Genomic DNA, 26,696 nt, shown 5'->3' with positions numbered 1-26,696 from the left:
GTCGGGTGTTCTCATTTCCTTTGCCTGCGGGGAAGGGGATGGCTGCCACAAGAGGGTCTGTATGTCAGCTGCTTTAACTTTCCCTTTCCTCCCACCTGCCTCGGGGAAGGTTTGCTTAACTCGGGAAGGTGGATTCACACCGCCCCAGGCTGCTCAGTGGACGTGTCTGCCCTGTTCCCTGCTGCTGAGGGCCGAGGGCTTTGAGTGAGCCGATAAAAATGCCTTAGCATGAACCAGACCTTGCCTCTGTCAGCCGGAGGCCTGGCACACCACCCGCGAGGCTAGATAGATGGGAAACACTGACCTCCAAATTTATCGTCATTTTAGAAACAATCTGTTCCATTTGGGGAGAGCCGGGCGAGTCCTTCTCAGGCGTTAGTCAGCCACGGGTGTCTGCTGACCCCCTCGATGGAGGGTCTCAGCGTCATATCTGGTTCTAGGAGCGTTTTCAGGAGGTTCTGGCACTCCTTGGAGATCTCTAGGTGTCTGGGCACGGAGACGCCTTTCTGCTGCTGGTGCAGCATGTTGGGGATGTCGGTGTCGTCGAAGGGCAGGCGGGCGCAGAGCAGGACGTAGAGGATGACACCCATGCTCCAGACATCGCCTTTGCGGCTGTCGTGGGGCACACCTTGCAGCACCTCGGGGGCCGCGTAGGCTGTGCTGCCGCAGAAGGTCCAGCTCAGCTCCCTGCCGTCCCTGGGGAGCAGCTTGGCGAAGCCAAAATCCGTCAGCTTCAAGGTGTGGCCCTGCAGCAGGGCGTTCTCGCACTTGAGGTCGCGATGGGCCACCCCGCAGTTGTGGCAGTACTGGATGGCCTCTACCAGCTGGCAGAAGAGAGTCCTGGCACGGGGCTCGGGCAAGGGACCTTCGCGGAGCACGTAGTCAAAGATGTCCCCGTCCTCCGCCAGCTCCATCACGAGGCAGATCTTCCCCTCTGTGGATTCCAGCATCTCGTGCACGCGGATGATGTTCTTGTGGTTCAAACCCGTGATGATCTGGAGCTCCCGGGGCAGGAATCTGTGAATAAACTCTGCCGAGAGAGGAGGCAGGTTTGCTCATGGGGAAGTCCCGGAGGTGCTGGCTCCAGGCACCCCTCTGGGACTCGGCAGAGGGAGGGAAGGTTGTTCTGGGGCGTCTGGCCCCATTCCCCGAGGGATGCTTTGTCGAGGGGGGGGTGCTGGGCTCCACCAGTGCTTTGCTGTCCTTGTGGTCGGAGGGGCAGCCGCCTAAATAGGTCCTGTTCCTCAGGCCATGGCCCTGAGCAATTCTGCTGGACTCCCCAGCACTGCCCCCCCCCCGGCCCCATCTGCTCTCAGGTGGCAAGTGTGGGAAACTAGTTTTCTGTTGGGAATTAAAAGCCTCCGAGGAGGGACAGTGCCTCAGCCTGGAGCCCTTTCGGGGTCACCTCTTACCTTCTGGGCCTTCGTTCTTATTAATTATTTTAATTGCCACTTTCTTCTGGTGCTTTTGGGAGAAAGCCTCCTTCACTTTGGAGTACATCCCCTCCCCAATGGTCCTGCCGAGCTGGTAGCCATTGGCAAGCAAAAACCCTTCCATGTCCTTGCATGGGCTGGGACCCTTCGCTCCCTCAGTTCATCCCTCAGCGACTCAACAGCATCTCAGCACCTGCAGCACCCCGGGGGGGCACAGAGGGACCTTTTAAAACCTGGAGTTGCTATTGTGATGCAGCCGATGCCGTGTTGGTTGGGTGGCGGATGTGCAGCGAGGTTGGGGGACAGGCTGGAACGCCTTGTCCGTGAGCGGGGGCTCTTGGGGTGGGCACTGCAGAGGTTACGGGGCTGGCTGGGGTCCCCCCACGTTCCCCCCTGTGCTTTCGTCATTGCCAGGGGTCTCGTGTTCTCCCAGCTCATCTACCCACTCCTCTCCGGTCAGACGAGTCCAGGGCCCGGACATGAACTCCCAGCAGACACCGCAGGCTCGGAGGTTCCCCATAGAGGCAGGCGACTGTCCCAGCTCAGCTGTGCCTCCCGAAACGCAGGAGCCGGTAGGCGCTGAGCGGTCTGTGGGAAGGTAAGGGGGGGCCAGGAGACCCTGTGGGGTGCAGCGTCTGGCCCTGACGCAGCCACGCCATGTCCCGATCACACAGGTCCCTGCTCTGGCAAACATGGCTTGTTTTGCTCCCAAAAGCATCGTCTGATGGCTCGAACCCCTCCTTGTCCTGCGACAGGACAGGCTGGCTCCCTGCTTGCCTGCCTGCTGCTGCCAGCGGGCTTTATCGGGGCAGGCAGCGTCCTGTGACGTGATGTGCCGTGCCACATTGGAAAACGCCATGCCATGCCACATTGGACAACACCATGCCATGCTGTGCCAGGTTGTGCTATGCCATGCCATGCTGGCCCATGTCAGGCCGTGCCGTGCCATGTCATGCCATGCTGTGCCGTGCCGTGTCGTGCCGTGCCGCTGGGCTCACGCCGCTGCTCTGTCCCCACAGGCAGCTGCGGCGATGCCCCGGCAGCCACTGCCTGACGCTGCCCAACGTCCCCATTGACGTCTTCATCGCCATGGGAGGGAGCGGCAGGCCTCGCACCACCTAACGCCCCCCGCGCCAGCGCCGCGCCGGCCGCAGCCAGCCCCGGAGCTGCGGAGCTGCCGAGGACAGAGATTGGTGACGGACTTTATAATAAAAAGACATCTTGGAGCATTTCTGTGTTCGAAACCCGCGCGGTGCGTCGGCCGTGGAGGGTCGTGGGCTGAGAGGGGACGCGAGGGGACAGGGTGCGAAGGGACGGGAGGGATGGGGCACGAGGGGGTGGGGTGTGAGGGATGGGATGCGGGGAGATGGGACACGAGGGACAGGACACGCGAGGGACAGGACACGCGTGACGGGACGCCAGGACCAGGCCAGGTCCTCCCCGCCTCCCCCGCCCGCTGGGGGCGCCCGAGCGCCGCGGGCCCGGCGGGAGAGAGCGGCCCCGCCCCTGCCTCCTTAAGGGGCGGGGCGCCCGCCGCGCGGAGGAGGTTTGTCCCGCTCCGGCCGCCGTCCGTTCCCCTCGCCCTCCCTCTCCCCCGGCCCGCCATATTGTGGCCGCCGCAGCTCGGGAGCCGCCGCCTGAGGAGCCGCGATGGGTGAGGGCGGGCGCGGTCCCGTTGGCCGGGGCGTCCCGGCAGCGGGCGGGGAGGGAGGGAGGGAGAGGTACGCGGAGAGGGGAGGAGGAGCCGTCCCGCTGGCCGGGCAGGGGGGACAGCCCGTCTTGGCACCGCCCGCGCCCCTCACCGGGGCTCCGGGCGCCTCCCCTCAGCGGCGGCGGGGCGGCCTGGCCCGGCGGGGCGGGGGGCTGCGGGCCCGGCCGCCGCCGCTGAGTCATCCCGCTGCCGGCCCCGGCACGACGGGGCCTTCCCCGGGCAAGGCCCTCGGAGCCCGCTGTCTGCGGCCTGGCGGCGGAGCCGGGGCTCGGGGGGGGACCTAGCGGCGGGAGTTGGGGCGGGGGGGGGGGTGGTGGTGGTCTTGCCGCGGGGTTTTCTCGGGGCAGGGGTCGGGCTCTGCCCCACCGAGTAGGCAGGCGGCTGGAGCAGGGGTTTTGCTGGGCGGGGGGGTTGTTGCCTGCTGTAAGCAGCGCCAGTGGAGACTGGGTGATGGGCAGCTCGGTCTCTGGGCTGCTCCGGGGCAGAGTGAGGGGAGCAGGGCGGGTTATTTAATGCTGTAGCAGTCTGGTTCTTGGGTCTTGGGGACTGTTCGTGCCGTAGGCAGCAAGGTAAAAGCCTTGAGAGGCAGTGGTGGTGGAAAGGAACTGCTGCGATTGAAGCTTCGTCAAAGTGTCTGTGGCATACTGTCAGACCTCTGATCGTTGGCTCATTTAAATTCTGAAGTTTGTAAACGTTTAGGACCGACCTCAAGGGACATCCTACTAAACTGTTTAGTGTTCCAATAACCCAGCAGGGCCTTGGCTGTTGTAGCTTTCATAAAATAAAACTTCAGCGGCGGTGTCAACATAAACTTACCGAGGCTGTCCCTGTGCAGCAGGTCGCGGTGGACAATATAAGCAAATATGTCTCCTGACACTGTGCAGTAGAGGAGTGTGGTGGAGGAGTTTGTTTGCATCTTTATAAGCAGTACCACTACATATACTTAAAGGTTCAGAGAGGTAGCAGATAGCTCTTTCTGTGAGCTACAGATAAATCATACCTGAGTATTGCCCTTCAAAAGGTACTTTACTAACAGCAGACTTTTTTTGTCACTTTTGATGTAGCCTGAAGTTGAAGCTCCCTACTCGGGGAGGAGAGATGTTTTTTTTCTTGAGGCTTCACGTAGTACGATGGGGTTTGAATAGATAAGGTGAATTGGAAAGCCAAGCCTGTAGCAGGCGTGTTCTTGACAAAGCAGAGTAAGGATCCTTTGGGAAGTAAGGATTAAGGTCTTATCAGTTTTCACCTGCAATATTGTCTTTTAACCAGACTTGTTTCAGAACTCTTAAAAATACCCCTTGGGGTGGGATGCTGCTTGACCAAAATGATCTCGTTGAAAACACTCCTGCCATCTTCAAACCCCTCCTGTGATGTTCCAGGAAAAGTCAGTGGCCACAAGTCTGCGTATGCAATGGCTGCGGCACCTCCCAGTCCAGAACAGCTTTTAAAACTTAATTTATAGCTTGAGATGTAAAATCTTGACTGGCAACTTTGAGTAGAAAAATGTCCTCGGGCCTGTTGGTGAATGTCTGAAAACTGCCTCTGTTATCTGGAACTGAGGATGGTCATGCCAAGGAGCTTCCCATGCTTTCCCACCACTGCCTCCCCGTTTCTTCTTGGAGTTTGAAACGGGCATTTTTCTGACAGCAAGAATTTAATACTTCCTTCATTTGAATTATCCTAATGTAACTTTTTCTTAAGTTTTTAAATAAACTAAGACAGCTTTTTCTTTGTTTTAGGTTAATAGGGCTAAGCAACAGCAGCATAATGTTGCTACCCCTTCTTGTATGGTGCAGGTTGAAGGTGTTTGTAAGCAGTTGTGATATTGGTCTTGCCTGTGTTGTTAGAAATGCTCATCAGTTTGTTCATCGTTTTCTCTGCAAATGACATGTCTAAATGCCTTTATAGTGCTATTTAGCCTGCAGAGCAGTATGTTATGCTCTATTCTTAGCAAAACTTCTGTGGCTGATGAATTTAGTTATTTGGCTATTTTGCTTTGTTTGCTTGTGTTCAGGAGAGCAAACATGAACTTTGTAAAGGGGAGTGTGATCATTAAAATAGTGTAATAGTGAAAGTACTAATTCCTTCAGCCTTTCAGCTTTAAGCTATTGTGCTAGTGAGGTCCAGATAAACTCAAATTTGCTTAGCAAATCAGACAGTACTGTTTGTTTCTGGAGCAAAGCACATGTTGGGAAGGATGAGCTTGTTGGAATTTTATAGCCCTCTGTAATTGTCTCTGACTATTTCTGGTTGTTTTTAAACCTCCTATAACTTGTCGGTCGAGTTTGAGTTAATTTAGTCAAAGAGTTAATCTCTGTTTTAAGAACTGTTACAAAGGACTCCCTGACCTCAGGTGGCAGACTGTTGTACTTGATCGGTCCACTCTTAAGGAAATCTGAATGTCTCAGGATATGTAAATCAAATTGAAGAGGATTTAAAGACCCCAAACCTCGGATTTTTTCGAGTGAAAAGATCAGGAGGAAGTAGAGTTGAAATTAATGTGTATTGAGAACTAGACTGAGGAATAGGTGGGTTCTTTTTACGTCAGGGCATGGACAGCCTAAAAGGAATCCAAATCTTACACTGACCCTAGTGAAGAACAAGTATGCTGTAGGACTGTTGATTTTCCCCAAAGAGAATTTTTGCTTTTCCCTTCCCCCTCCACAGCCAGCACCATCAGTGAAGCTGTTGCACATTCCAGTAGTGATATCACATCACTGGCTCTTGGTAGCTAAAACAGAAGGGAACGAGCCAATGGTGGCTGCTGCACCAGACAGCCAAATAGCTGCATGGATAAGCGTTTTACTAGCACAGTGTGTACTGTGTGCGAAGCGCCCAGCCAGGGGAGGGTGGCAGGCTGGGTTTAAGGCAGCTCTGAAAAAGAACTGGCTCTGCATGTGCTTATTTGTAGTAAACACTCAAGTGACCTGTGTGAGAGCATAAAAGCAGCAGAGCAAACATGCAAAACAGACCTGCACAAGTGACAGGATGACAGAACTCTGGCTGCTTTTCCAGGGTTTAACAGCAGCTGGGGTAATTCCAGGGCTGTAGAGGAAAAGCCTTGAGTTGCTGCTTATTTGACAGGACTTCTTATGTAGTTGTTGTTCTCCTGTAAGCATGACTCTTTAGCTTCCTTTTCCCTCTGTTGTCTTCTGAGCAAATGAAGTTTGGGTTTTTTTTTTATTCACTGCAAAACTACCAAAGTGACACGTTCAATATAAGAATCTATTCTTGGCTAATTTGTGGTAGCAGTTCAGAGCTGGTTTTTTGTACTGTGTATACAAGTCAACTATTCAACTATTTTTATGTATTTATTATAACCAGCTTCATTTAATTTACATTTAGGTAGTACAGATTATTTAGGTTTCTCTTTCTGTGGTTTCAGCTGAAATCATAAAGTTGTCCTGGACACACTTTTTCTAGAAGAGAATCCTCTAGAGATGTTAATGGGTCCATATCTGTAGCTTCTGTCAGGAAGAACCTTTATGCTGTGTTGTAAAGCAAGTGCTTAAGCTCTTAAGCATTGACTAAAGACACATCTATAGAGTGCTGTAAAATGCATTACATAGCTGAGTTTCAGAAGAATTTCTGTTCTCAAAGTGAAGGCACCCCTTCACAAATGGGAGATAGAAGGAACGAAATTCATGTAAGAACTGCTAATTGTAAAGTGACACTCTCTACATTTACAAGGAAACCAGTGATTAATGCTGATACACTTGGCTAGGTGAAGAGAGAGACTTTAGATTTTGCAACACTTCAGAAATGCCTAACACTGTTGTTGTCTATTGCATTGAATGTTTTTTTTTGTTCACTTAAAGCACCAGCTTTGGTGACAGTTTGACAAAGTAAGAGTCAATGGAAGGATGAACGTAGAAGCGGGCAGAGATTTTTCTTTTCAGTTGTAAGTAGGTGATAGCAACAAGAAACTATGTTCAAAACTGACATGCCGTACCTAAATGCTGAATCAAGTTTCCAGGACTTCACTCTCAGTGTGTTCTTGTGAGCTGTATTGAGTAGCTGATGGCAGAAATAACAAGAGTGTGAGAGTTACAAATGTCAGCTATTAAGCCTTCTGGAGAAATGTGGGATCATGAAGCAATAACGTGTAGTCAGTCTAATGTCCACTGCCCACTATGGACTTGTGTGTGCAGCCTCAGAAGATGATTGGCATATTCTTACAGGCCCCTCCTCCCCAGGTCCAAAAATATCACAAATGCTTTGATTTTTTTTTTAAAGAAATGCCTCAGTAACTGTAGCTGGAGATAGCTTGAATATCACATGTAGTTTTTAACGTTGTCAGGGGAAATGACTAGAGTCTTAAACCTCTGATTTAGCAATGCTAGCTTGTTCTTCTCAAGGTAAGGTTCATTTTCTTTGTGTGATCCAAACTGGTCTGATGTCTACTACTACTAAATCAGTTTACTTCAACTGTCTTCTGTTCCTGGAGGGCATAGTGTTGAAAGCATAGGTATTTTGTTGAACATGGATCCTGCAGAGAAAGACACCTACCAAGCTTACTGTCCTGGTGACTGTTGCAGAAGAGTCCTGTGTTTCTTCTTTGGTGCCTGAACCAACTTGGCACCCCGGAGGGGGATGGTGACTTACGTGAATTTGATGTGGTTTATCTCTATTCCCCTGCAACTCGGTCCGTCTTAGAAAATACGAGGAGACCAAGGGCAGCAAAGAGCAGTAACCATTCCTGTGCTGCTTGTAGTTTTTCTTGCAACAGCAGTGCAGGAGTGTGATGCTGTAGGAATATGTCTTTAGCTCAGAGCCTGTGCAAACAGGGAGGCGGGAGGAGATGGGAAGTTCCTCTGGGTTTTCAGGTGAGTATATGAAATGGAGAAACTTTCTGCTGGGTAGGAGAAACCCAAAGAATATAGTCAGTAAGGCTTGTCAAATGAAACTTAGTAGTTCACTGGGTCTGTTTTGCTACTACTTCTCAAATTTAGAGGGGTTTTGATTGTAACTGACCAAGGTAATACTATCACAGGGAAAACTTAAGTTGGAGGGGGCCTTTGGAGGTCATCTAGCCCAGTGCTTGCTCAGAGCTGGGAAGCTTTGAAATGTACCCAGTGGGCACTAATTGGCAGATCAGGGCCGATAGAGTTCATCGAGTGTATTCATTTACACTTGCATAATTTTACTACCCTTCTCCACTCGAAACACGCAGCTGTCAGCCTTGCTGGCTGGCCAGGCTTTGCCTTAGGTATGTGTCTTATGCCCAGCAACAGAACTGTAATAGATATCTTATGAAGATTACCTTTGTGAAAGGGTGTTTTGGCTTAAAAAAAAAAAAAAAAAAAGGCCTTGTCAGATCTGTCAGTGTAACTGTTTCTCTGCTCTGTCACTTTGGTCTGACTCAGCAGCACAAGTCCTGATTTAGACATGTGAGTCCCTGCAGTGACTCAGCTGGGAGGGTTTAATCAGCAGCTGAAAAAATGTTTGAAGCAAATGCTTTTTGTAATGCAGAGAAATGAGTATAGCATCATCTGAAAAGAAGCAAGGTTGGGTTTCTAATCTAGTAACATTAAGAAGCCGTTATAATCTTGGCGTGGCAGTAATGAGCCTGGAATTACAGTTTTCTGGCTGAACTGCTGTAGTTTATGTTGGCTTTTACACAGATGCTTACAGGATTTGAGTGCTCTGCTGAGCCTTCAAAGTCAAACTTTCACACTGTTTTTTCCTTTCTTTTAAGTGGTAAATACCTTCTCATCCTTCATTATATAACGACAACTGTGGCAACCTGTACTAGGAATGATTTGGTTTACATGACAACTGGAGGATTTTTTTCCTCAGTGAAGACAACCATTGCCAACAAAACCTACCGCAGGAGCCAAATTTCTTTCCTCTCCTGAGGGGGTTTCCTTAGCACAAGGAATTGAAAAGGTATTGTTCAGTTAAACTTCATCCCTAAGGTTGACTGCTCCTGTAGCTCTTGTAAGAGGATTCTCAGCTTGCAGAACACCTGAAGTCATTCCCAGTATGAATTACTAGGTTAATAAAGCCTTGCTTTGGTTTTAGTGGACCAGTTTTTATCAATAATTTGATTCCAAAGGTGTTAGCATTCAGAAATTGTTGGCATGGGAACTTTTTAATGTTTATGCCAAAGATGTGCTATATGCTAGGAGGCATGATCTCATAGTGGCTTTAAAGTCCCACTTAGGCAATTTTTTGCTCTGGGGATACTAAAGAAGAATAATGGAGAAGCTGATTGGTTTCATGTGGACTTCTAGTAGTGTGAGTTTTGAGGATGTAGGCAAACAGTCTTCTAAAAGGAGTTATAAAAACGTGTTTTAACTCATTGATGCTTTGCAATCCTGAAAGGTGTATCAGTATCGGGCTTACATGTATGTTTTATACGGACCTAGAAAGGCAGCTAATTGCTTCATGCTCTGAAATGAAATGCAGATCATTGCAGCAACTTACTCGTGCCTGATTAATAGTGAGCAGAGTTACTTGTCTGATGTTGGCCTTGTCTCTTTCTGGCTCAGGATGATGGAGATGCATCTAAACTCATGTTGCTGTTTCAATCTCAGTGCTTGTTTGTAACTTGTCAGGTAGTGGCTTCAGCTCTTGCTAAACTTAACAGAGTTCCCTTGAGCATGTCACCCTGCATAGCCACTCGTGTAGCTAAGAAATAAAAGCTAACGCTGCTGACACTTAGTACATGATCCCTTTTGGCCTTTCTGCCAAGTTTTCCAATTGCTGCGCTTTTCCTCAGGACAGAGGAGTCCCTCTGAGCCAGGACTAGCAAGTGGTTTGCTTTTTAGTGAGCTTTACATCTGCCTGGTCTCTGAGGTGCCTGAGCAAAGCTTTACATAGCTGTGCTTTATTAAAGCAAGTCATCAGACATGTACAAATGGATTTCAAAATCTGTCCTGCAGAGCCAGGGTTACCTGCTGTTATGTGTTCAGGATATAGAAATAAATCTTTATATATGCAGGCTGATAATCCTTAGATCTATTTATTGTGTCATGTTAGCACTGAATTTAATGTCTGATTTGGCATCTTGGGGCTAATGGCAGATCTGATTGGAGGTGCAGGGCTTGGATGCTCAATAGGAGAGCTATTGAAATGCAAATACCGTCACTTTTTTCTGTGGAGTCCCTGTGAATAAAGTTCACTAATGCAGGGAGGTACTTGGCTACAAAAGGCACTGACTTAGGGAACTGTGTGAGGTCAGGGGATTCCTAGAACAGAAGTGATATTTTTCCAAGCTTGGTCAGAACACTATTTTAAATGGAGTCAATCTTGCAAGTCTAAGTTTACCGTTTTCTTGAATGAACATTGGGAGGTTTTTGGTGTAAATGGGAGATCCTCAAGTGTTCTTCGTATTTGGAAATAGTGTTAAAACTCTTGTAGGTTTGTGGAACTGTTTGGTCTGCAGAGGTCTTGGGAAGAGATGGGTTGAAAGCTCTGCAGACTCAGTTTTTTAATGCAGTATAAGCTTTCACCTTTGCAGTTTTTAATTCTGCCCTAGGGAAGGTGAATTGTACTGAAGAGGTTGAGGTGAGGGTGATGCACCCTGAGCCCCTCTGTAACCAGTGGTCAGGAATGGCAATATGCTGCTGAGGAAACACAGGTACTTCAAAGGGACTTCCAGTAGTCAGTTCTAATTGACCAGTGAAAAAGGAAAAGGTAGAGATTGTACTTTTCCAGGGTAATCCAAGGGATGCTGAACTTGGAGGAAACCAGGTTCCTAGAAAACGAGGCTGTCTCTTGCAGCAGGAGGCTAGGGTGGTAGGAATGCAGTATAAGCAAGGGCCTGAAACATAAGTAGCTGAACTGGCTTTTGCTGTTTTTGGAAAAGCTATGTTACTGTTTCCACTGGTGGAGGAGGTGCCTGATTCTAATTCTGTCCTAATTCTTGCTGTTTTCCTTTCTTTTCTAACAAGATATTCATGCTGTGCTGATTCTAGTAGAACAGGGCAAGCGCTGGCCCTTGCCAAACAGTCCTGCTCCCACGCAGACATGCTTCTGTACCTGGCCAGACAAGGTTGAGCTTAGTTCTGCGGGTGAAAATATGGTTTTATGCCTGTCGTGAAGGGACGATGCTGGGATTGTGGTGTCTGGCTGTCCTATCCAAATGCCTGCGTATCCCTCTTGCGTTGCCACTTACTGAGATATTTGGCAGATGTGCAGTAAGCCTGTCCTCTTTCTTCAGCAAGTCGTTAGATGGGCTCACAGCACTGTGCCCCAGGCACCTGTGCTTGGGTGCCTGCAGACTTTCCCCTTCACGTGAATGGGTACCTGTACCTGTCGTGCCAGGAGGAGGGTCGGGGGGGTGGTTTCTGGGGGAGAGATAAGTGGTGAGCAGGCAGCAGGCACTGCCAGAACAGTTTATCTAGTGTGCAGTCTGTTTGGTGTGGTCTCAGGAAAAAGGGGTACCTGAAGCAGCTGCAGGCTGCACAAATTGCTCGGGGTGAGCTGCTGTGGTATAGGAGGAAAAAGCCTTATTGCCCAGCTTCCTTGGAGTGCTGCAGGTAAGCTTGGAGCCCTGGAGTTCTGGCTGGAACAACATCAGAACAATTTTGTAATTCTAGGGTGTGAGCTGATACTATCTTCATTTAAGGCAGGGCTTAGCTGGTTCTTAGAGAAGAAAAACCTTTCCTAGGAGAGGTGCAGTGCAAGGTACTGTTCTAGTAGGGCAGCATTTTGTAGAGGTTAAGGTGGCTGCCTAAATGCAGCAGCTAAAACTTTAGAGCAGTTAAACTTGCTCTAGTGAAGTTTCCATTGCCACTTTGCAGTTGAGGGCTTTTCTGTAAAAGTGAAACTTCTCAGAGCAACAATGTTAAGATGCAAAGTGAAAATCTGTGGCTTCAGTATCTCCTATGTATCACTCATCTGTTGAGCAGATGATTGCTTTCCCTAACCTGACAGTCCAGGTTACTCCAGTAGTCTGATTTAGTGGGATTGTTTTGCAAGTATTCACACTGATAGAATTTGAGTTAATAGTTAACGACGAAGCCTGACTTGTAGATACGCTGAGTGAGCTAGATGTTTTGTACTGAAACACTACAAGTGAAGAATTTGTATGTGCCTGGCATCCCACTGTCTGTTTTGTTTCATGTGTTTGGGCTTGCTGCAGTCTGTGGTGCCTACAGCATCTTCTGAGCTCACTGTGAAGTCATAATCCTGCATTTGTGACATTCATCCATTGCCATGGAAATGGGGTGTAATATAGCAAATTAGCATTCTAATGTCATTAAAGTATTGACACAGATTATGTCAATGGAAAGCATCTGAAGAGATAAACATGTGTGAGAGAAAATAAGTGCCACTGTTGCACTGTGATGTGCTGTTACGCAGCTGATGCAAAAAATCACTCTTCAAGGGCTAGTTGTATCTTTGGGGTTTCCTTGCAGCATAACAGCGTTCTTGGTGCTCTAGAGTGTGCAGAGACCTCGCAGCATGGCTGAGAGTCTCTGGCTGTTTTCCAGATACCCAGAGCAGGGTCCAGGGCGTGCCCAGCTGAGTGGGGTTGTGCAAGTTTGGAGGCAGCTGAACTGTCATGTGTCACTTGGCTATTTATATGACTGACTGGCTGGTAATCCTGTGTGTAGTGTTAAGCCATTTAATCACTTTTTCCTCCTCCTTTTCTTAAAAACTACCTTTTAATTGGAGACTTCGCTTTCCAAAGGGAGGTAACAAATTTGTCTTTGCTAGGGATTCTGTTGTAATCTTCAGAATTAAGCTAGCAACTCTTGCTCTTTTGTGTGGCTGTATTAGCCATTAGCGTTGGGGTGGTAATATGAATACGCTGACATAACAGGGGTGGTTAAATACATTTTCTGAATTAAAATCTATATGTAGCTGACACACCTTGCTACTCTAAGATCAGATATAAACCCCTAAAGCCTGTAGATTTTTTTGAAGTCTTCTATCTTCTGAATTGGCTGCTTTTCAGTTAAAAATAATAAAATTCTTTCCTCCATTCTTGGCATACAGTGCTGTTGGGAAGAGGGATGGACAAGTGAGAACAGTTGCATAGTTCCTGTGATCTTCAATCTCTGATTTTCTTTGCCATGTAAATGGTCTTTTAGAATGAGGAGTGTGCTGTCATATACCTTTAGAAACAGGCCAGCTATTCCTCTGAACCTCTGACTTGTGAGAAATAAACTTAGAGAAAAATTTAATGGTTTAGTACAGGCTTCACAGTGAGGCTGTCAGTAAGGTATAGTCCAACTGCCACGTTTAGTGTTGTAAGTAGGTTTCTTGCCTTGGTTTTATTGAGGACAGACCTTATAAAATGTGGTACTTGGAAAAGGGACTAAAGGTAAACTTCTGTAAGGCTCAAGATCTTGCAAGACCTACTGTAATTTGATTGCTTTAATCCTACAGTCAGTTTTGAGGCTATATGCCTTTTCCTTAGTGGTGTTCAGCATGACATAGTACCTTTTTCTTATAACTTGTGGCCACTTACTGTGCCCCGAGCAAGTTACTGAAAAAGGCTTTCCAACCTGGCACTGGAATACTGCTTTTACTGATGAAGAGTTGTGGTCAGTAGTTTCTTTTTAGTTTCAGAGGTGCCAATAAACTTGCAACCCATCATGCTGCACCTCTTCAAGCCTGGTGTTGTCTCTGCATGTAGCTGTTGGTTGCTGAGCTTCAAAACTGTTTCACAGCTCTGGACAGCATGGGGTCAGGGGTGTTTGTCAGGGACACGCATCTCTGTTACAGTGTAAACAACCAGAGGACTTGGGGTTTGGTGGTTTTTTTCTTTATTGCTTTTCAGAAGAATGTCCTCTTGATGCTTTGGCTAGGAAAGAGAATGCCCTCTTAGAAAGCAGATGCTGAGAAATAGAGCCTGAATTTTTCACAGTGCTTTGTATCTTTTTAGCTGTTTTGGGGAAATCATAGAACTGAAAGTTATTTTGTTTCCTTGCCTGTTAAAATACTTTTTTTTCCCCAGTTGTTTCCTCTTTCCATAGCAATGAAATGTTGGATATTTGTACGTTGTATATGTCTTTTCTTGGCTGTGGGCTTTCCTAGTTGGAGGGCGGTAAGGTCTGAAACTTCTCCAGCTGACCTTGGAAGGTCTCCAGAATGGCTGGAGGCAGTTGATAAGTCGCACCGAAACTTTCTGTAAGCAGTATGGCTGAGGAGTGCTTAAAGCTTGAAAGAAGAGGGGTAAGGAGATAGCGCTGCAAACTTTCACAGGACGCTGCTTCTACCTGCCCTTAGCAGTTGGAAGAAAACAAAAGCATTGGTGTCCAGCAGACTTCTGGAGAAGAGTAAGTTGGTCTATGGATTAATTGGCACTCTGATGCTGTGTATCATGATTGCTTCCTTCCTGTCCTGAGGAAGGCACAGATGTTAAGCAAATAATCTGTATAATAAATGGGAGAAAGGGAGTGTTTGGAAAGATGCAAAAAGGAGTCCGTGTGGTCAAAGCAGTGGATTACAGCTGGATGCAGCTGAGGAATTGATATCCTTTTGTACTCAGGTTACTGCTTGGCCCTGGTTGCCTTTAACTGTGCCAAATAGTGGAGTGTCACTTCCCTGACTAGGAGGCAAATACACAAGTAATCAAGTTTGAAGTACAGCATTAGTCAGATATGAAGCAACAAAATAAGTAGGTCAGGTACTGAACATTTGCAGTAACCTGGTGGGACAAACATGGCCTATGTGCTACATACAACTCTGCTTTTGGAAGGTTTTTTTATTGTTATAAAACCAAGGCCTTGGTTTGCTGTGAGTTCTGTTGGATTTTTGCCATGCGTATGCAGTGAGCCTCTCAATCTGGGAAAAAAATGTCAAGGTGTGGTTTATGCCATGATGATACAAGGGAAATAATTCCTGCTGAAAACCAAAGTAGAATTGAGTTATGCACCTCCTGAGGACAGTGAAGCTGTTTGAGTAGAAGCCCTTCATATGGCTAACGTGCTCGATATTGTGAAGCTGGGTCCAGGTTCCTTTCAGAACCATAAATCTATTCTTATGCTTCCTAGAAACTTCGTAACACTCTTACCATGACAGCATATCACATGAACTAAGGTTAGGATCACATTCTAACTTGAAGCTTCTACTTTAGTTTTTGAGACCAGCTCTTGCAAATAAGTCTGTTTAATCTGTCTATTCCATGCTTCTTCATGTGCACAGACTTCTTGTCAGAAAGGACGTGTGGGTAAAGGAGCAGAGAGTGACAAGAAATCTGAGGCAGGTATTTTTTTTCTCTTCACAGAAACCATGGCGAGTCCTGCGAAGGATAATTATCGAATGAAGAGTTACAAGAACAAAGCCCTAAATCCTGAGGAAATGCGTCGGAGAAGAGAAGAGGAAGGAATTCAACTGCGCAAACAGAAACGAGAGCAACAGGTAACTGTCATCTTGACTAGCTTGTGTACAGCCTTAACACAACCAGGATTGTGCTGCTGCCAAACTGGAATCTTCAAGGATCTGTGCATTAAGGTTTGTTGGCAGTCCTCTTATTTTTCCCTGTTCTAACTGAGATCTTGCTTTTCTCTTTTTCTTTGTACCTAGTACAGAGTGTAGCTCACATCAAGAGCTCTCTAAGCACTTTGTTCTTGGGGTACTGGAGGTTTTTGTTCACAGATCCTTGTTTTTAAAGGTTTTCTTAATATTTTTTTTTTATTAATTAGTGAATGGGGTTATTTCCTCGAGAAGGAGGAAGAGCAAGTGAAAGTATGGGCTGCACATATTTCTTAATTCTGAGCTGGTTTTTTTTGGCTTGGAGGTCTCTGAAAGAGGTGATTCCCAGGTGATGTATGAGACTCAGACTAAATGTTTGGTCTATTAGTGCAACATCTACAGGCTGCCTTCTCCCCAGTTTCTCTAACTTGTTAGGTCAAATTCTGCACTTGCCTGTACCAGTGTCTCAGTGACTTGGGCATTTACATATCTGAGGGCAAGACTTAGCATGTTTTATTACTGGGGTTTGTATGCCAAACTAGTCTTCAGAGTGCAGAGCTGTTATTAATGACTACTTTTTTATTCAGGTTGCGTTCAGTCTAGCTGACGGTATCTTGTTTGAGGAACAAGAATGTCTAGTTATGAAGACTGTTCATCATTGCTTTCTAATAATGACTCCTGTGTTTTGTTCACCACCAGCTCTTTAAAAGAAGAAATGTGGAGTTGATCAATGAAGATGCCTCCATGTTTGATAGTCTCCTTGTGGATTCCTATGTTAGTTCCACAACATGTGGGGTAAGGTGCCTTTCCTTGTTGCAGTCGTGCCTCCAGATAGATTTAATGCTGTGGACTGCATAGAACTGACAAACCTCAATGCTTTTGTCTTCTCATTTTTGAGAATGTTGCAAATATTACTACAGTGAACTGGAAGAGTCTGCCAGGAAGTAAATAGCGTGCTGTAATCTCAAATTGTGAATCTTTGGATTACTAGCTAAGCACAAAATCGTGGTAGGCTGTCATGACTGTGATGCCTTAAATAATCTTAGTGTGAAATGGAATCATTGTTCTGTCTCCTTTGCATCATTTCAGGAGGGAGTGATCACAAGAGAGATGGTAGAGATGCTTTTCTCAGATGACCCTGATCTACAGCTAGCAACCACTCAGAAATTCAGAAAGTTACTCTCCAAAGGTAAAAACTCATCGCTGCCATAGGATCTGACGTAGCCTTTCTTTTGCAAGCATTTGTGCACGTGTGTGGCTGTACAGAAGCCTAGCAGCTTTGAGCTTGGGGCAAGTAAGTTATAATCTAGAAACTTAATAATCTAATATATTGCTAATGATTTACAGTTCTATGAATTGTACAGAAAGTGCTTCTGGAGAGTTGTCCTGCTGAGTTCAGTACAGCTTGAGATCATTCAATTCAGTAATAGTTTATGCTTGTTATTCCCCTCCAATAGACCTATATACTGTTTTGACCCTGCGTTAGACCTATATACTGTTTTGACACTGTCTTGCTATTTCAGAGCCGAATCCTCCAATAGATGAAGTGATAAACACTCAGGGAGTGGTGGACAGATTTGTTGAATTCCTGAAAAGAAGTGAAAATTGCACGCTACAGGTAAAGGAGATTGTGGTATGAATTCTTCATGGCATATAGGTGTTTAACTTTCACAGCTTAGCAATGTGAACCCACAGGTGCTATCAGGGAAAAATGATGTCTTGAACCCAAAAGATGCATGTTATGTGATGTATAGGAGAAGACAAAGGTAGCCTGTAATGCTTAGGCAAAAAAAGGAAACTATAAATTGCTCTAAATGAAATTCTTGGAAGAGTGCTGACAAAAATAACATCGTTCAGCTGCAGTGGAAGAGAATTGGCCTTCTTGTGTCTGATATTTCTGCTGGGAGCTGGTGGGGCCACAGAATAAATCTATAGGAAGAAGTTGTGTGAGGAAGATCCTCCCTTATTGGAGGCTTTTAAGTACAGGCTAAGAGTCTGTTAGAAATGGGTTAGGTAGTGCTGATCCTGCTGTGGGGCAGAGGGATGGACTAGATGGCTTCTTGAGATTCCATCCAGCTTGGTAATAACTATAGTTACTTTGTAGGGGTTAAAGATACTTCCATACATGGAATTGGATCAGAGTTGATGACTGCCTTCATCTTTCTTCCTGCCCTCTGGTCCAAGGCCATGTATCATAGGGGCTTACTTTCAAGAAGAACTGAATGTAAATCTGGTTTTAAACCAAAGAATGAGTGGCAAAAGCAGGGAACTTGCTGCTCAGCTCCACTTGAACTCTAGGCATCTTTGTGGTGTTAGCCAGATGAGGGGGTGGCCTAGAACTGGCTAGTCTGCACTAGGTACAGAAAACTTTCTACTCCGCATGTATTTATGAACTGTGTGTCTTCACTTTTCTTGCTGAAAATTGTTGCATAGGTGAAATAATGTGGTGTGACTGACAGTGATGTCTTCACTTGCTAATCCTTTGAGAAGCTATAGCCTCTGAGAAGGCATTTAGCAGATATGGCTTTTTTATTGCTCAAGAAAATAAAATCCTTTGAGTATTGAGGTGTTCTGTTGTGATATGCTTTCTTTCTCTCTCAGCCTTTTTAGTAGAAGTTGAAAGAATTATAGCCAAAATTTAATGGCAAATATTTTGCTAAATCAGGATTATTTTATTCATACTTTTGTTGTTTATTTGCTTGTTTCAGTTTGAAGCAGCGTGGGCACTGACAAATATTGCATCAGGAACTTCCCAACAAACAAAAATAGTAATTGAGGCTGGGGCAGTTCCTATATTTATAGAGCTGTTAAACTCTGACTTTGAGGATGTTCAAGAACAGGTAAGGTTCACTTCTTACTTTGGGGTTAGGGAGAGAACCACAGTGGATTGCACACGATTAAAGTGCAGCATTTAAAATGAGTGACCAGTGTCTAACAACTGGCTTCAGACCACAAATTGAAGTATCGTTTGCCTGGAATTACGGGGGACATCCTTTCTTAGCACACTACCCTTTTCTTCCTCTGTTCAGAAACTGTGTGAATGCTAAAACTGTTGCTGTTTCCTTTCAGGCTGTCTGGGCATTGGGGAACATTGCTGGAGACAGCTCTGTGTGTAGAGATTATGTCCTTAACTGCGCTATTCTTCCTCCCTTATTAATGTGAGTAGCCATGAATACTTGCCAATACAGTTCTTGAAGTCCCATTGTACTACAGCAGAGCAATATTTGAGCTGGGCGAATAGATTCCCTAGCGATGTGTGGTAATGTTCACTGGGAATCAAATCATTGGTATCAGATAAACTGGCGGTTCAGAGAAGTATCTGATAAATAGTGGGACTTGGTAGATAACATGCCTTCTCACAAACCTTTACCCTGCTCTGAATCTGAAGTGGGTGCTGTTGCAGCATGCTTGTCTTTCTGAAGTCACAGGGCTTGCTGTTTCACTGTGTCCCTCCAGATGCCTGCTCTGTGTGCTTATGCTATGGATTTCAGGTGCTTTTCTGAGTGGGCTCCTCTAGAACTGAGGAAAGGGAGCAGGTCTTTGCACACCACCTTGCCTCTGCAGCTCTTGTGTGGTGCATACTCACCGTAGTCAGAAGATCTGCCTGTCAGGAGTGTGTTTTCAAGTACTGTTCACTGCTCTGGAAAGAATTAATCCTTACTTTATCCTGTCCTTGGCAAACCGATGCTTTGTCACAAGTGACTTGGCTTGTTATACTGCTACTTCTGTCAGTCACCTGTCAGCAGTGATTGCTGACTGAAGTCCTCAGTGCACAGAACTCACTGTCCTCATTAGAGTTGAGAGACAGCAGTTTGTGTCAGTTGGTCTCTAGTGAGGACCATCTGACCTCAGATAAGGGTGTGAGTGTCTGCCTGGGCTGAATTTGAACTTGGAACTGCATTTGACTAACTTGCCATTCTTTCTGCAACTTGTCTAATGTGGAACTTGCCTTCCTGACTCATGTCAGTTGATGTTGTTAGGAATAATAGCTATTTATCCTAAGAAGTAGTTGCATGCCACTTCTGCTTATTGAGAGGCTCAAGTGACAAGCAGCATGGCTTGAGCTACAGCAAGTGGAATAGTGATTTGAATTCCTTAAAATCATACTACTTTTCCTTCTTCTGATTCCCTTGCTGGCTTCCACATCAAGGATTATAATTCACGGTAATTGTCTCTTTAGGCTCCTTACGAAGTCCACCAGGTTGACAATGACACGAAATGCTGTCTGGGCCTTGTCAAACTTGTGCAGAGGAAAGAGTCCACCACCTGAATTTGATAAGGTGAGAATAAATGCCTTTTTGGCAGAGAGGTGATGGGGAGACACCCAGTCAAGATGTTTGTCTAAATTATTTTTGGCTGTTGGACTTCTGTAAGTCATTCTGGGAGGGAACAGGGTGAGGTTCTTCCTGCTGAGGTTGATCTTACTGTTCAGCAAATGTTTGAGTGCCTGTTTAATTTTCTGCCAACGTTTCTGCCTGGCTCTATTGGCAGCCCATCAGCTGGACCCCTCAAGGGGCAAGCCCAGGCTTCCCTGCAAAGTAGCATATGCTGTGGGCTTCTCTAAACCCTTTTGTTATAAACTCTGGAATTTTGAGACTTCACTCAATTTGTGACTAAAATCTTGACTCTGAGACCTCCAAATGCTACAAAACAGGACTCCTGTAGCTACATGGGAGCTGTAGTAGCTTTCCTCTTTCCCTTTCCTGGTGTGCTAGTGGCACTAATAAAAGGTTCTGCTGGCCTTTCAGGTGTCTCATCTTTCCTTGGCAGAACAAAAATGTTTTAAGATCAATGTGTTCTCACTTGTTTTAAATGAAAGCTCGTGTCTGTCAAAGCTGGGAAATCTGTGGTGAGGGATGAAATCTGAATTGAGTTTAAATATAAAACCACTTATAAATGATTGAAGTACTCAGAGGTGTAACTGTTGATTGTTGCTGCTCTGAATATTGAGCTATTTAGGGCTATTAAGAGTAAGAAATGGAGCAGTGCTCTTACATAAGACATGTAAGGAGCTTCCAAACGGTAGCATGCACAGCAGCACTTGTCTCAGGAGTCTAGACTTGGTCCAAGAGGAAGGGATGTAATTTTAGTTTAGCAATAAAGCTGTTGAGGTAACTTTAGACACTGTGATTATGAGGTATGTGAACCAGCAAGGAAGCTGCTGACTTTGGGGAAGGGAACTGTGGACGTTCAAGACTTGTTATCTTGTCAGTCAGCGTAGCCACATGGTGTTTGCTTGCAAATGTGGTGGTCCTTGACAGAACGTGACTAACCTTCTGGGGTGGTGGCTGTTGTAGGTATCTCCCTGCCTGCCAGTGTTGTCCCGATTGTTATTCAACAGTGACTCTGACTTGCTGGCAGATGCGTGCTGGGCTCTTTCCTACTTATCAGATGGCCCCAATGAGAAAATTCAAGCAGTCATTGACTCGGGAGTGTGTCGGCGACTGGTGGAGCTGTTAATGTAAGTAACTTGTCTTGCTGCTTCAGCCCAGTGAGACTGGGAAGCATGTGACTGAGCATGAGTTCATATCAAAACCCATCAGAGCACTCTTCACACCTCTCGTGCACAGAGGATCCAGGTAATGTGTACCTTAGCTGACTTTGGAGCTGTTACGTAGGAGGGTCTGAAGCAGGTTGAGAGGTGCAGTTTACTGGCTTTTCTTTGAGGAAGCTGAGCATTTTCTAGTGCTGGAATGCTAGTTAATACTGTATGCCAGGAAGAACTTATTAATTAAAGAGAGGCTGGACTGACACTTCTAATCTGTGAAAGGAGAGGGGACTGCAGAGTGTCTTGTGCTCTCAAACTCCAAATAGGCTTGCGGAAGCCTAGTTAGTAGGCAAATCAAAGATGGCAAGAATACTGTCTAGCAAAACTCAGCTTGGCTTTGTTTCTCTGATATCTATGTGGAAACTTGGACAAAAATGTTTGCTATTTGCAGTTTGAATGGGCCTCTAACACCTTCAGAATTGGTAGAACTGTGAGATGCTTGCTTCCAAAATTCTCCTGAAAAATTCTGGGTGTTCTCATTGCGTTAACAACATCTTTGTTCAGGAAGGATATGTAAAAGGTGAGGTCTGTAATTAAGCTGAAGATGATGGAGTTAGGATGTAAAGGATGAAAACTCTGTATTGCAACTTTGTTTTCAGTCTGCTTGTCCGGTGGCAATACGGTCAACTTGCTGTACGCTTCTACATGCTAGGGGATGGAATTCAAAGTAAATAATGCAGATGAGATACTGGGGAGAGAATCTCATAAATATCCAGGTGCCTGTGATCTGATAGATTTGGTTTTTGTCCGTGTACCATTTTTCCTGCAGGCACAATGACTACAAAGTGGCCTCCCCAGCTTTGCGAGCAGTTGGCAACATCGTGACAGGGGATGACATCCAGACCCAGGTGAGGGGAAATGACTGTCTTGCAGGGAAGTGCAGTGCCCATGAGTTCTGTTACCTGATACTGGTGATCTCACTTCTGCTTTCTTTCTCAAAAGGTGATTCTGAACTGTTCAGCCCTGCCTTGTCTTCTTCACTTATTAAGTAGTCCCAAGGAGTCAATCAGGAAAGAAGCCTGCTGGACTATATCTAACATCACAGCTGGAAACAGAGCACAAATACAGGTACAGTCTTCTCCAGCCCATCTGTAATGATCCTAGATTCCAAGCTCGGCATTAAGGGTTTGCAACTTTTTATCTTATCTGACACTTGGAGGCTGTGTTTGTTCACATCTCTTATTCTGCAGTAATTTGCAAATTTGCTGCTCCCAGCCATCTGCCAAACAAGAGCTAAAAAAAGCCTGCTAATTGTACCCACAAAGACTAGCCTAAAATGAGTCCCACAGGTTGGATCATTGGAACAAGAGGACATACAGCCCCTATTTCTCTATGCTCAGTTAGAGATATCCCTTTGAAAAGCTGGAGCTTGTTGAGTTTTAATTATCCTTTTAATAACCTACATACAAAAGCAGATAAGTGATGAAAGCATTCCTACAGTATTGATGCAATAATAGGGATTGTCTGCTGTGCTAGTTATGGAATTGGATATCTCGTGTTAATAGGATTTGGCTGAGGAATAAAATGGAGGAATCGCTGAAGGGTACAGCTTGGAAAGTTCTTTTGCATTGGAAAATGGAGATAGAGGTTTCTTTCAGGTGCTTAATAGCCTTTTAGAAACTGTGTTGCCAATTGAAACTCTTCTTACTACTCTCTCTCCCCAGGCAGTCATCGATGCAAACATTTTCCCGGTACTGATAGAAATCTTGCAGAAAGCAGAATTCCGCACGAGGAAAGAGGCAGCATGGGCTATTACAAATGCAACGTCAGGAGGAACTCCCGAACAGATCAGGTACTCCCTGTGGCCCCTCTTAGGGGAAATCTGTCTGAATGTATGGTAGCTTTGTCTTTGCGGGAACTGCAAGACAAGTAGCAAGGGAGTAATTTGGAGAACATCTGGGAGAGTACCTGAGACACAGGCAAAGCTATAGCTGGATCGTATACTGCGCTGCAAGTTGTAGCTTCCTTCTGAATAAGGATAAGCTAGTCCAAACTACTTCCCCCCCCTCCCCCTTTAGATGGCTTAGACTAGGCTAAATGTCCAAACTTGATGACAATTAAATTCCAGTGTGGGCGTAATTTGAGTAGCACCTGGATTTCAAAGGGAGTTAGCAGGTTTCTTAAGAGGAGGTGTGTATACAAATAAGTGGATAAAAATTAACCTTGCAGAACAGTAAATACTTATTTTAAGGTAACTTTTGTATTTTAGTTTGACTCATTTCCCTTGCTCTTTCTCACTGAGCCAAGGTGATACTTGCTAGATCCTGAACAGCAAGTGTATGTTGTTGGTGCTCTCTCTTCAGATACTTGGTAAACTTGGGTTGTATCAAGCCTCTTTGCGACCTGCTGACTGTCATGGACTCCAAGATTGTTCAGGTGGCATTGAATGGCCTGGAGAACATACTGAGGCTTGGAGAGCAGGAAGCCAACCAGAGTGGGACAGGCATCAACCCGTACTGTAGCCTGATTGAGGAGGCTTATGGTAGGTTGTGGCTGGTGGCCTCGGTGCTATTGACTTTAACACCACAGGTGTCTGGTGTCTGCTAGTTTTGTTGGTTGCTCTTCTGCTGTGCTAGGGGACTTAGTATATTCCAAACTAGCTAATATTTGTTCCAGTAGTCTGTCTTTTTAGACTCTTGTGATGGGGCATAGGACAAAATACTTGGAAGTAAAAACTCCCATACTTCTGATCCAAGCTTCCTAGACCTGGAGGCCAAGCTGATAATTGTGGCTCGCACGAGTTGGAAGTGTTAATCAGAAATAAGCTGATCTAAGCAAAAAGTGATGCTTCTGGGTCTGATTGCTCTAACTGTACCCAGTGGTACACTGTAGATGTATAGTGGAAATCCAGAAGGACTTTGCTTTTCCCTGGAGTGACTTAATTTGGTGGGGGTTTTTTTGTCCTGCTCTTAATGCTTTGAGGAACAGTTCCTATTTTGGTCTGAAACTCCCTGTATACTGCCAGTGTCTGATTTGCCCTCTCGCTGACTGTTACATTGTGTGTCCTGATTTTCCCAGTAAGAATAATTCTTGAAATTCTTGAGAGTATGTTGTACTTGGATGCTTTCTGTTCAGCAGTGGATTTAATTAGGGCAGCTAAAGCTGTTGCTGCCCTTCTGCTGGAGGCTACTGGGATGGGCCCTGCTTCCTTCCCCTCCCTACCCCCTGCAACTACCAAACTGTTCACAGCCAGTTGTTTTAATTTCACTGAAATCTGGTTTAGTCTCCAGCAGAGAGCTGGGAGCACATCTGCTTTAGCTGTGTCAGCTAAACCTACTATTGAAAGGACATTAATGCTGCCCGATACAGATGAAATCCACAAGCAGCTCTGCAATAGTTAGCTTTAGATGTCAGTGCTGCTCACAAAATGCAAATCTAACAGACAGGGGTCTTGCAGTGAATAGGGGTAAGGGCGGAGGATGGATGTGGGACAGTGTAAGTATTAGGATCTACTTGTTTCATCACATTCCACTTCTTTTTTTTTTTTTCCTCCAAGGTTTGGATAAGATAGAGTTCCTACAGAGCCATGAGAACCAAGAGATCTACCAGAAGGCCTTTGACCTGATTGAGCACTACTTTGGAGTAGAGGATGACTCCACTCTAGCTCCTCAGGTAGATGAGAACCAGCAGCAATTCATCTTCCAGCAACCTGAAGCCCCCATGGAAGGTTTCCAGCTATAATGTGCCCGGGGGAAAAAAAACCACCACAAACTTGCCGGAAAGCAACTGGGAGCAGCTGATTGTCCCATCCCCTCCTTGCAAATGGAAGGCTAAACACCCACTCCACCTGTTAGGAAACAATTCTTCCTTCAAACAACTAGAAACAGTGCTTTGTCCTCACGGAGAGAAGGGGATGTTCTTACACTTTTTTTCTTTTTGCTGCTGCATACATACATGTCTTTAAAGCAGGCATCTGGGTGGAGGAAGGACACTGAGGTAACAGATTGCACCTCTTGGTTTTTTTTTTTTTCTTTGTGGTGATCTCTCCCAAATGTCACTTCTTACCTCGGGTACTTAATTGAGATTTCAGCATTGGGTTGGGTAAGAACACAAATAGAAAGTAAGCATTCTGACAACAATAATTCTGGAAACCTGGGTTGATCTATTTAATTTTTTTGCACATGTTACTCTTTATTAAAGACTCTAATTTGCCAAGAGCAAAGTTTAGCCCTGGCCTTTCTGCGACCCTCCTTCAGTGGACAGTCCTGTTGAACCTGGGCCAAGTTTCCCCTGAGATATACTGTAAATGGACAGAGAAATGGGAAGTTCTTCCACTCCTGGGAAGATTTTTCTGGGGGGAAGGCTTCTTCCCTTTGTCTAGATTTTTTTGTTGTTGTTGTTTTTTTGAAGAACTGCTAGTGGTATTTACAAGGAGGAAAAAAAAAAAAGACAACAAGACCCCAAAGATGGTAACTATGAAGAGGGCGGGATGCTTGGGTGGTTTTTGAAACAGGAAGCACAGCTGCTGTTGCACAGGCTTTGTTTGCATTGCTACTGACTGAAGTCATGGAACTGTTGAAATGGTGAAAACCCATCTTCATCTTTACTTGAAAAAAATTTTGTGGGTTTTTTTTTTTTCCATGAGAACATGTTTTGAGTTCTGGGGTTTTTTTCTGACTTGGGTTGGGGTGGATCATTTAATGGGTTGGAGGAAGAGGACGTAGCTACACTTGACAGCAGTGTTGTGTGCGGTGTTAACTTCAGTAGCAACAGGCCTGAGTTTTCAGGTTTACCTCCTGCTCACAGTTGGATCGTGTACATTTTACTTAAAAAAAAAAGTAAAATCTCTGTATTTTTTATATTATATATAGGTAGATATTTGTCTAATTGGGCTTCAGAGAAAAAATATATATAAAATTTCTGTAATTTATGTAAATAGAGCACTGTGAGGCAGGCACACCTGGAAATGACGGCCCCAACTCACTCACTGGTGGTCCTGCTTCTTTTCCTCTGTTTACTCACGTACTGTATAAGCGAACATAGAGCTGTCTTAAACTCCTCTACCCGATTTGAGTTACTTAGCCAAGATTTCATTAAACAAAAGCGAACGCGCTAGGCTGTGGAGAACAAAAACACTTGTGGGGTGTGGGGGAGAGTTGGCTGTCGCTGCGGGTGAGCCCCTGGCCGCTGCCTGCGGAGGCCGTCTGGGGGGGTGAGAAGCGAGTCGGGGTGCTGCTCGCACGCCGGCTGGAGCTCTGGTTTGATGAGTCCTTTATTGTGAAACGAATAAACTACATCTGTGCAGTTGATTTGAGGTGTGGCTGTGGCAGAAGTCTGTCGGGGCGGGCACCTTCGCTGGGCCGGCCTTTCCCCCGGGGGTGGGTAAAGGAGGGGGGCGGCTGGGGCAGCTTCACCTCACGGGTGGAGGCAGGAGGCTCTGCCGTGACTCCCCGTCCCGCGGGGGGTGGCTCTGCCGTGACTCCCCGTCCCGCGGGGGGAGGCGAGAGGGCTCCCACTGCCTCAGGCGAGGCTTCCCTCGGCGGGAAGAGGGAGCCCCGCGCGCGGGGCAGGCCGGGAGCCGGCGGTTGGCGCGGGGCACCATGGGAGTTGTAGTCCGCGGCGGCGGCGGGAGAAATGCCGGGCGTGCTCCCCGCGCGGGGCATGCCGGGAGTTGTAGTCCGCCACGGCT

The 26,696-nt window shown here is 46.1% G+C and overlaps 3 protein-coding genes across 8 annotated transcripts; 2 read left to right on the top strand and 1 right to left on the bottom strand.

Annotated features, from left to right (window-relative positions):
• Window positions 1-118: 118 nt before the first annotated feature.
• TSSK3 (testis specific serine kinase 3) lies at window positions 119-1,717 on the bottom strand. Its single transcript, XM_052811411.1, has 2 exons — window positions 1,413-1,717; window positions 119-1,030 (listed from the first exon to the last, which is right to left on the bottom strand). Exons 1-2 carry the CDS (start codon window positions 1,555-1,557, stop codon window positions 369-371), a joined length of 807 nt encoding a protein of 268 aa, XP_052667371.1. The 5' UTR covers window positions 1,558-1,717; the 3' UTR covers window positions 119-368.
• On the top strand, window positions 1,693-2,585 carry FAM229A (family with sequence similarity 229 member A). The gene is made up of 3 exons (XM_052811717.1): window positions 1,693-1,699; window positions 1,848-2,031; window positions 2,453-2,585. Exons 1-3 carry the CDS (start codon window positions 1,693-1,695, stop codon window positions 2,553-2,555), a joined length of 294 nt encoding a protein of 97 aa, XP_052667677.1. The 3' UTR covers window positions 2,556-2,585.
• Window positions 2,586-2,959: 374 nt separating this feature from the next.
• KPNA6 (karyopherin subunit alpha 6) lies at window positions 2,960-26,316 on the top strand. 6 transcript variants are annotated; one of them, XM_052810937.1, is made up of 14 exons: window positions 2,960-3,087; window positions 15,332-15,465; window positions 16,219-16,314; window positions 16,609-16,708; window positions 17,043-17,137; window positions 18,228-18,359; window positions 18,589-18,677; window positions 19,700-19,799; window positions 20,817-20,980; window positions 21,837-21,915; window positions 22,010-22,135; window positions 22,732-22,859; window positions 23,371-23,549; window positions 24,564-26,316. In XM_052810937.1, the coding sequence occupies exons 1-14, from the start codon at window positions 3,084-3,086 to the stop codon at window positions 24,746-24,748; spliced, it is 1,611 nt and encodes a 536-aa protein (XP_052666897.1). In that variant the 5' UTR covers window positions 2,960-3,083; the 3' UTR covers window positions 24,749-26,316. The 6 variants fall into 6 exon arrangements, with proteins under 6 accessions (XP_052666897.1, XP_052666893.1, XP_052666896.1 ...); XM_052810933.1 differs by having other exon boundaries at window positions 15,332-15,558; XM_052810936.1 differs by lacking the exon at window positions 2,960-3,087 and adding an exon at window positions 7,466-7,502.
• The last annotated feature ends 380 nt before the right edge of the window (window positions 26,317-26,696 follow it).

This window comes from Harpia harpyja, chromosome 16 (genome assembly GCF_026419915.1).
Source record: "Harpia harpyja isolate bHarHar1 chromosome 16, bHarHar1 primary haplotype, whole genome shotgun sequence".
Lineage (NCBI taxonomy): Eukaryota > Metazoa > Chordata > Aves > Accipitriformes > Accipitridae > Harpia > Harpia harpyja.
This window is presented reverse-complemented; position numbering and strand designations above follow the sequence as displayed.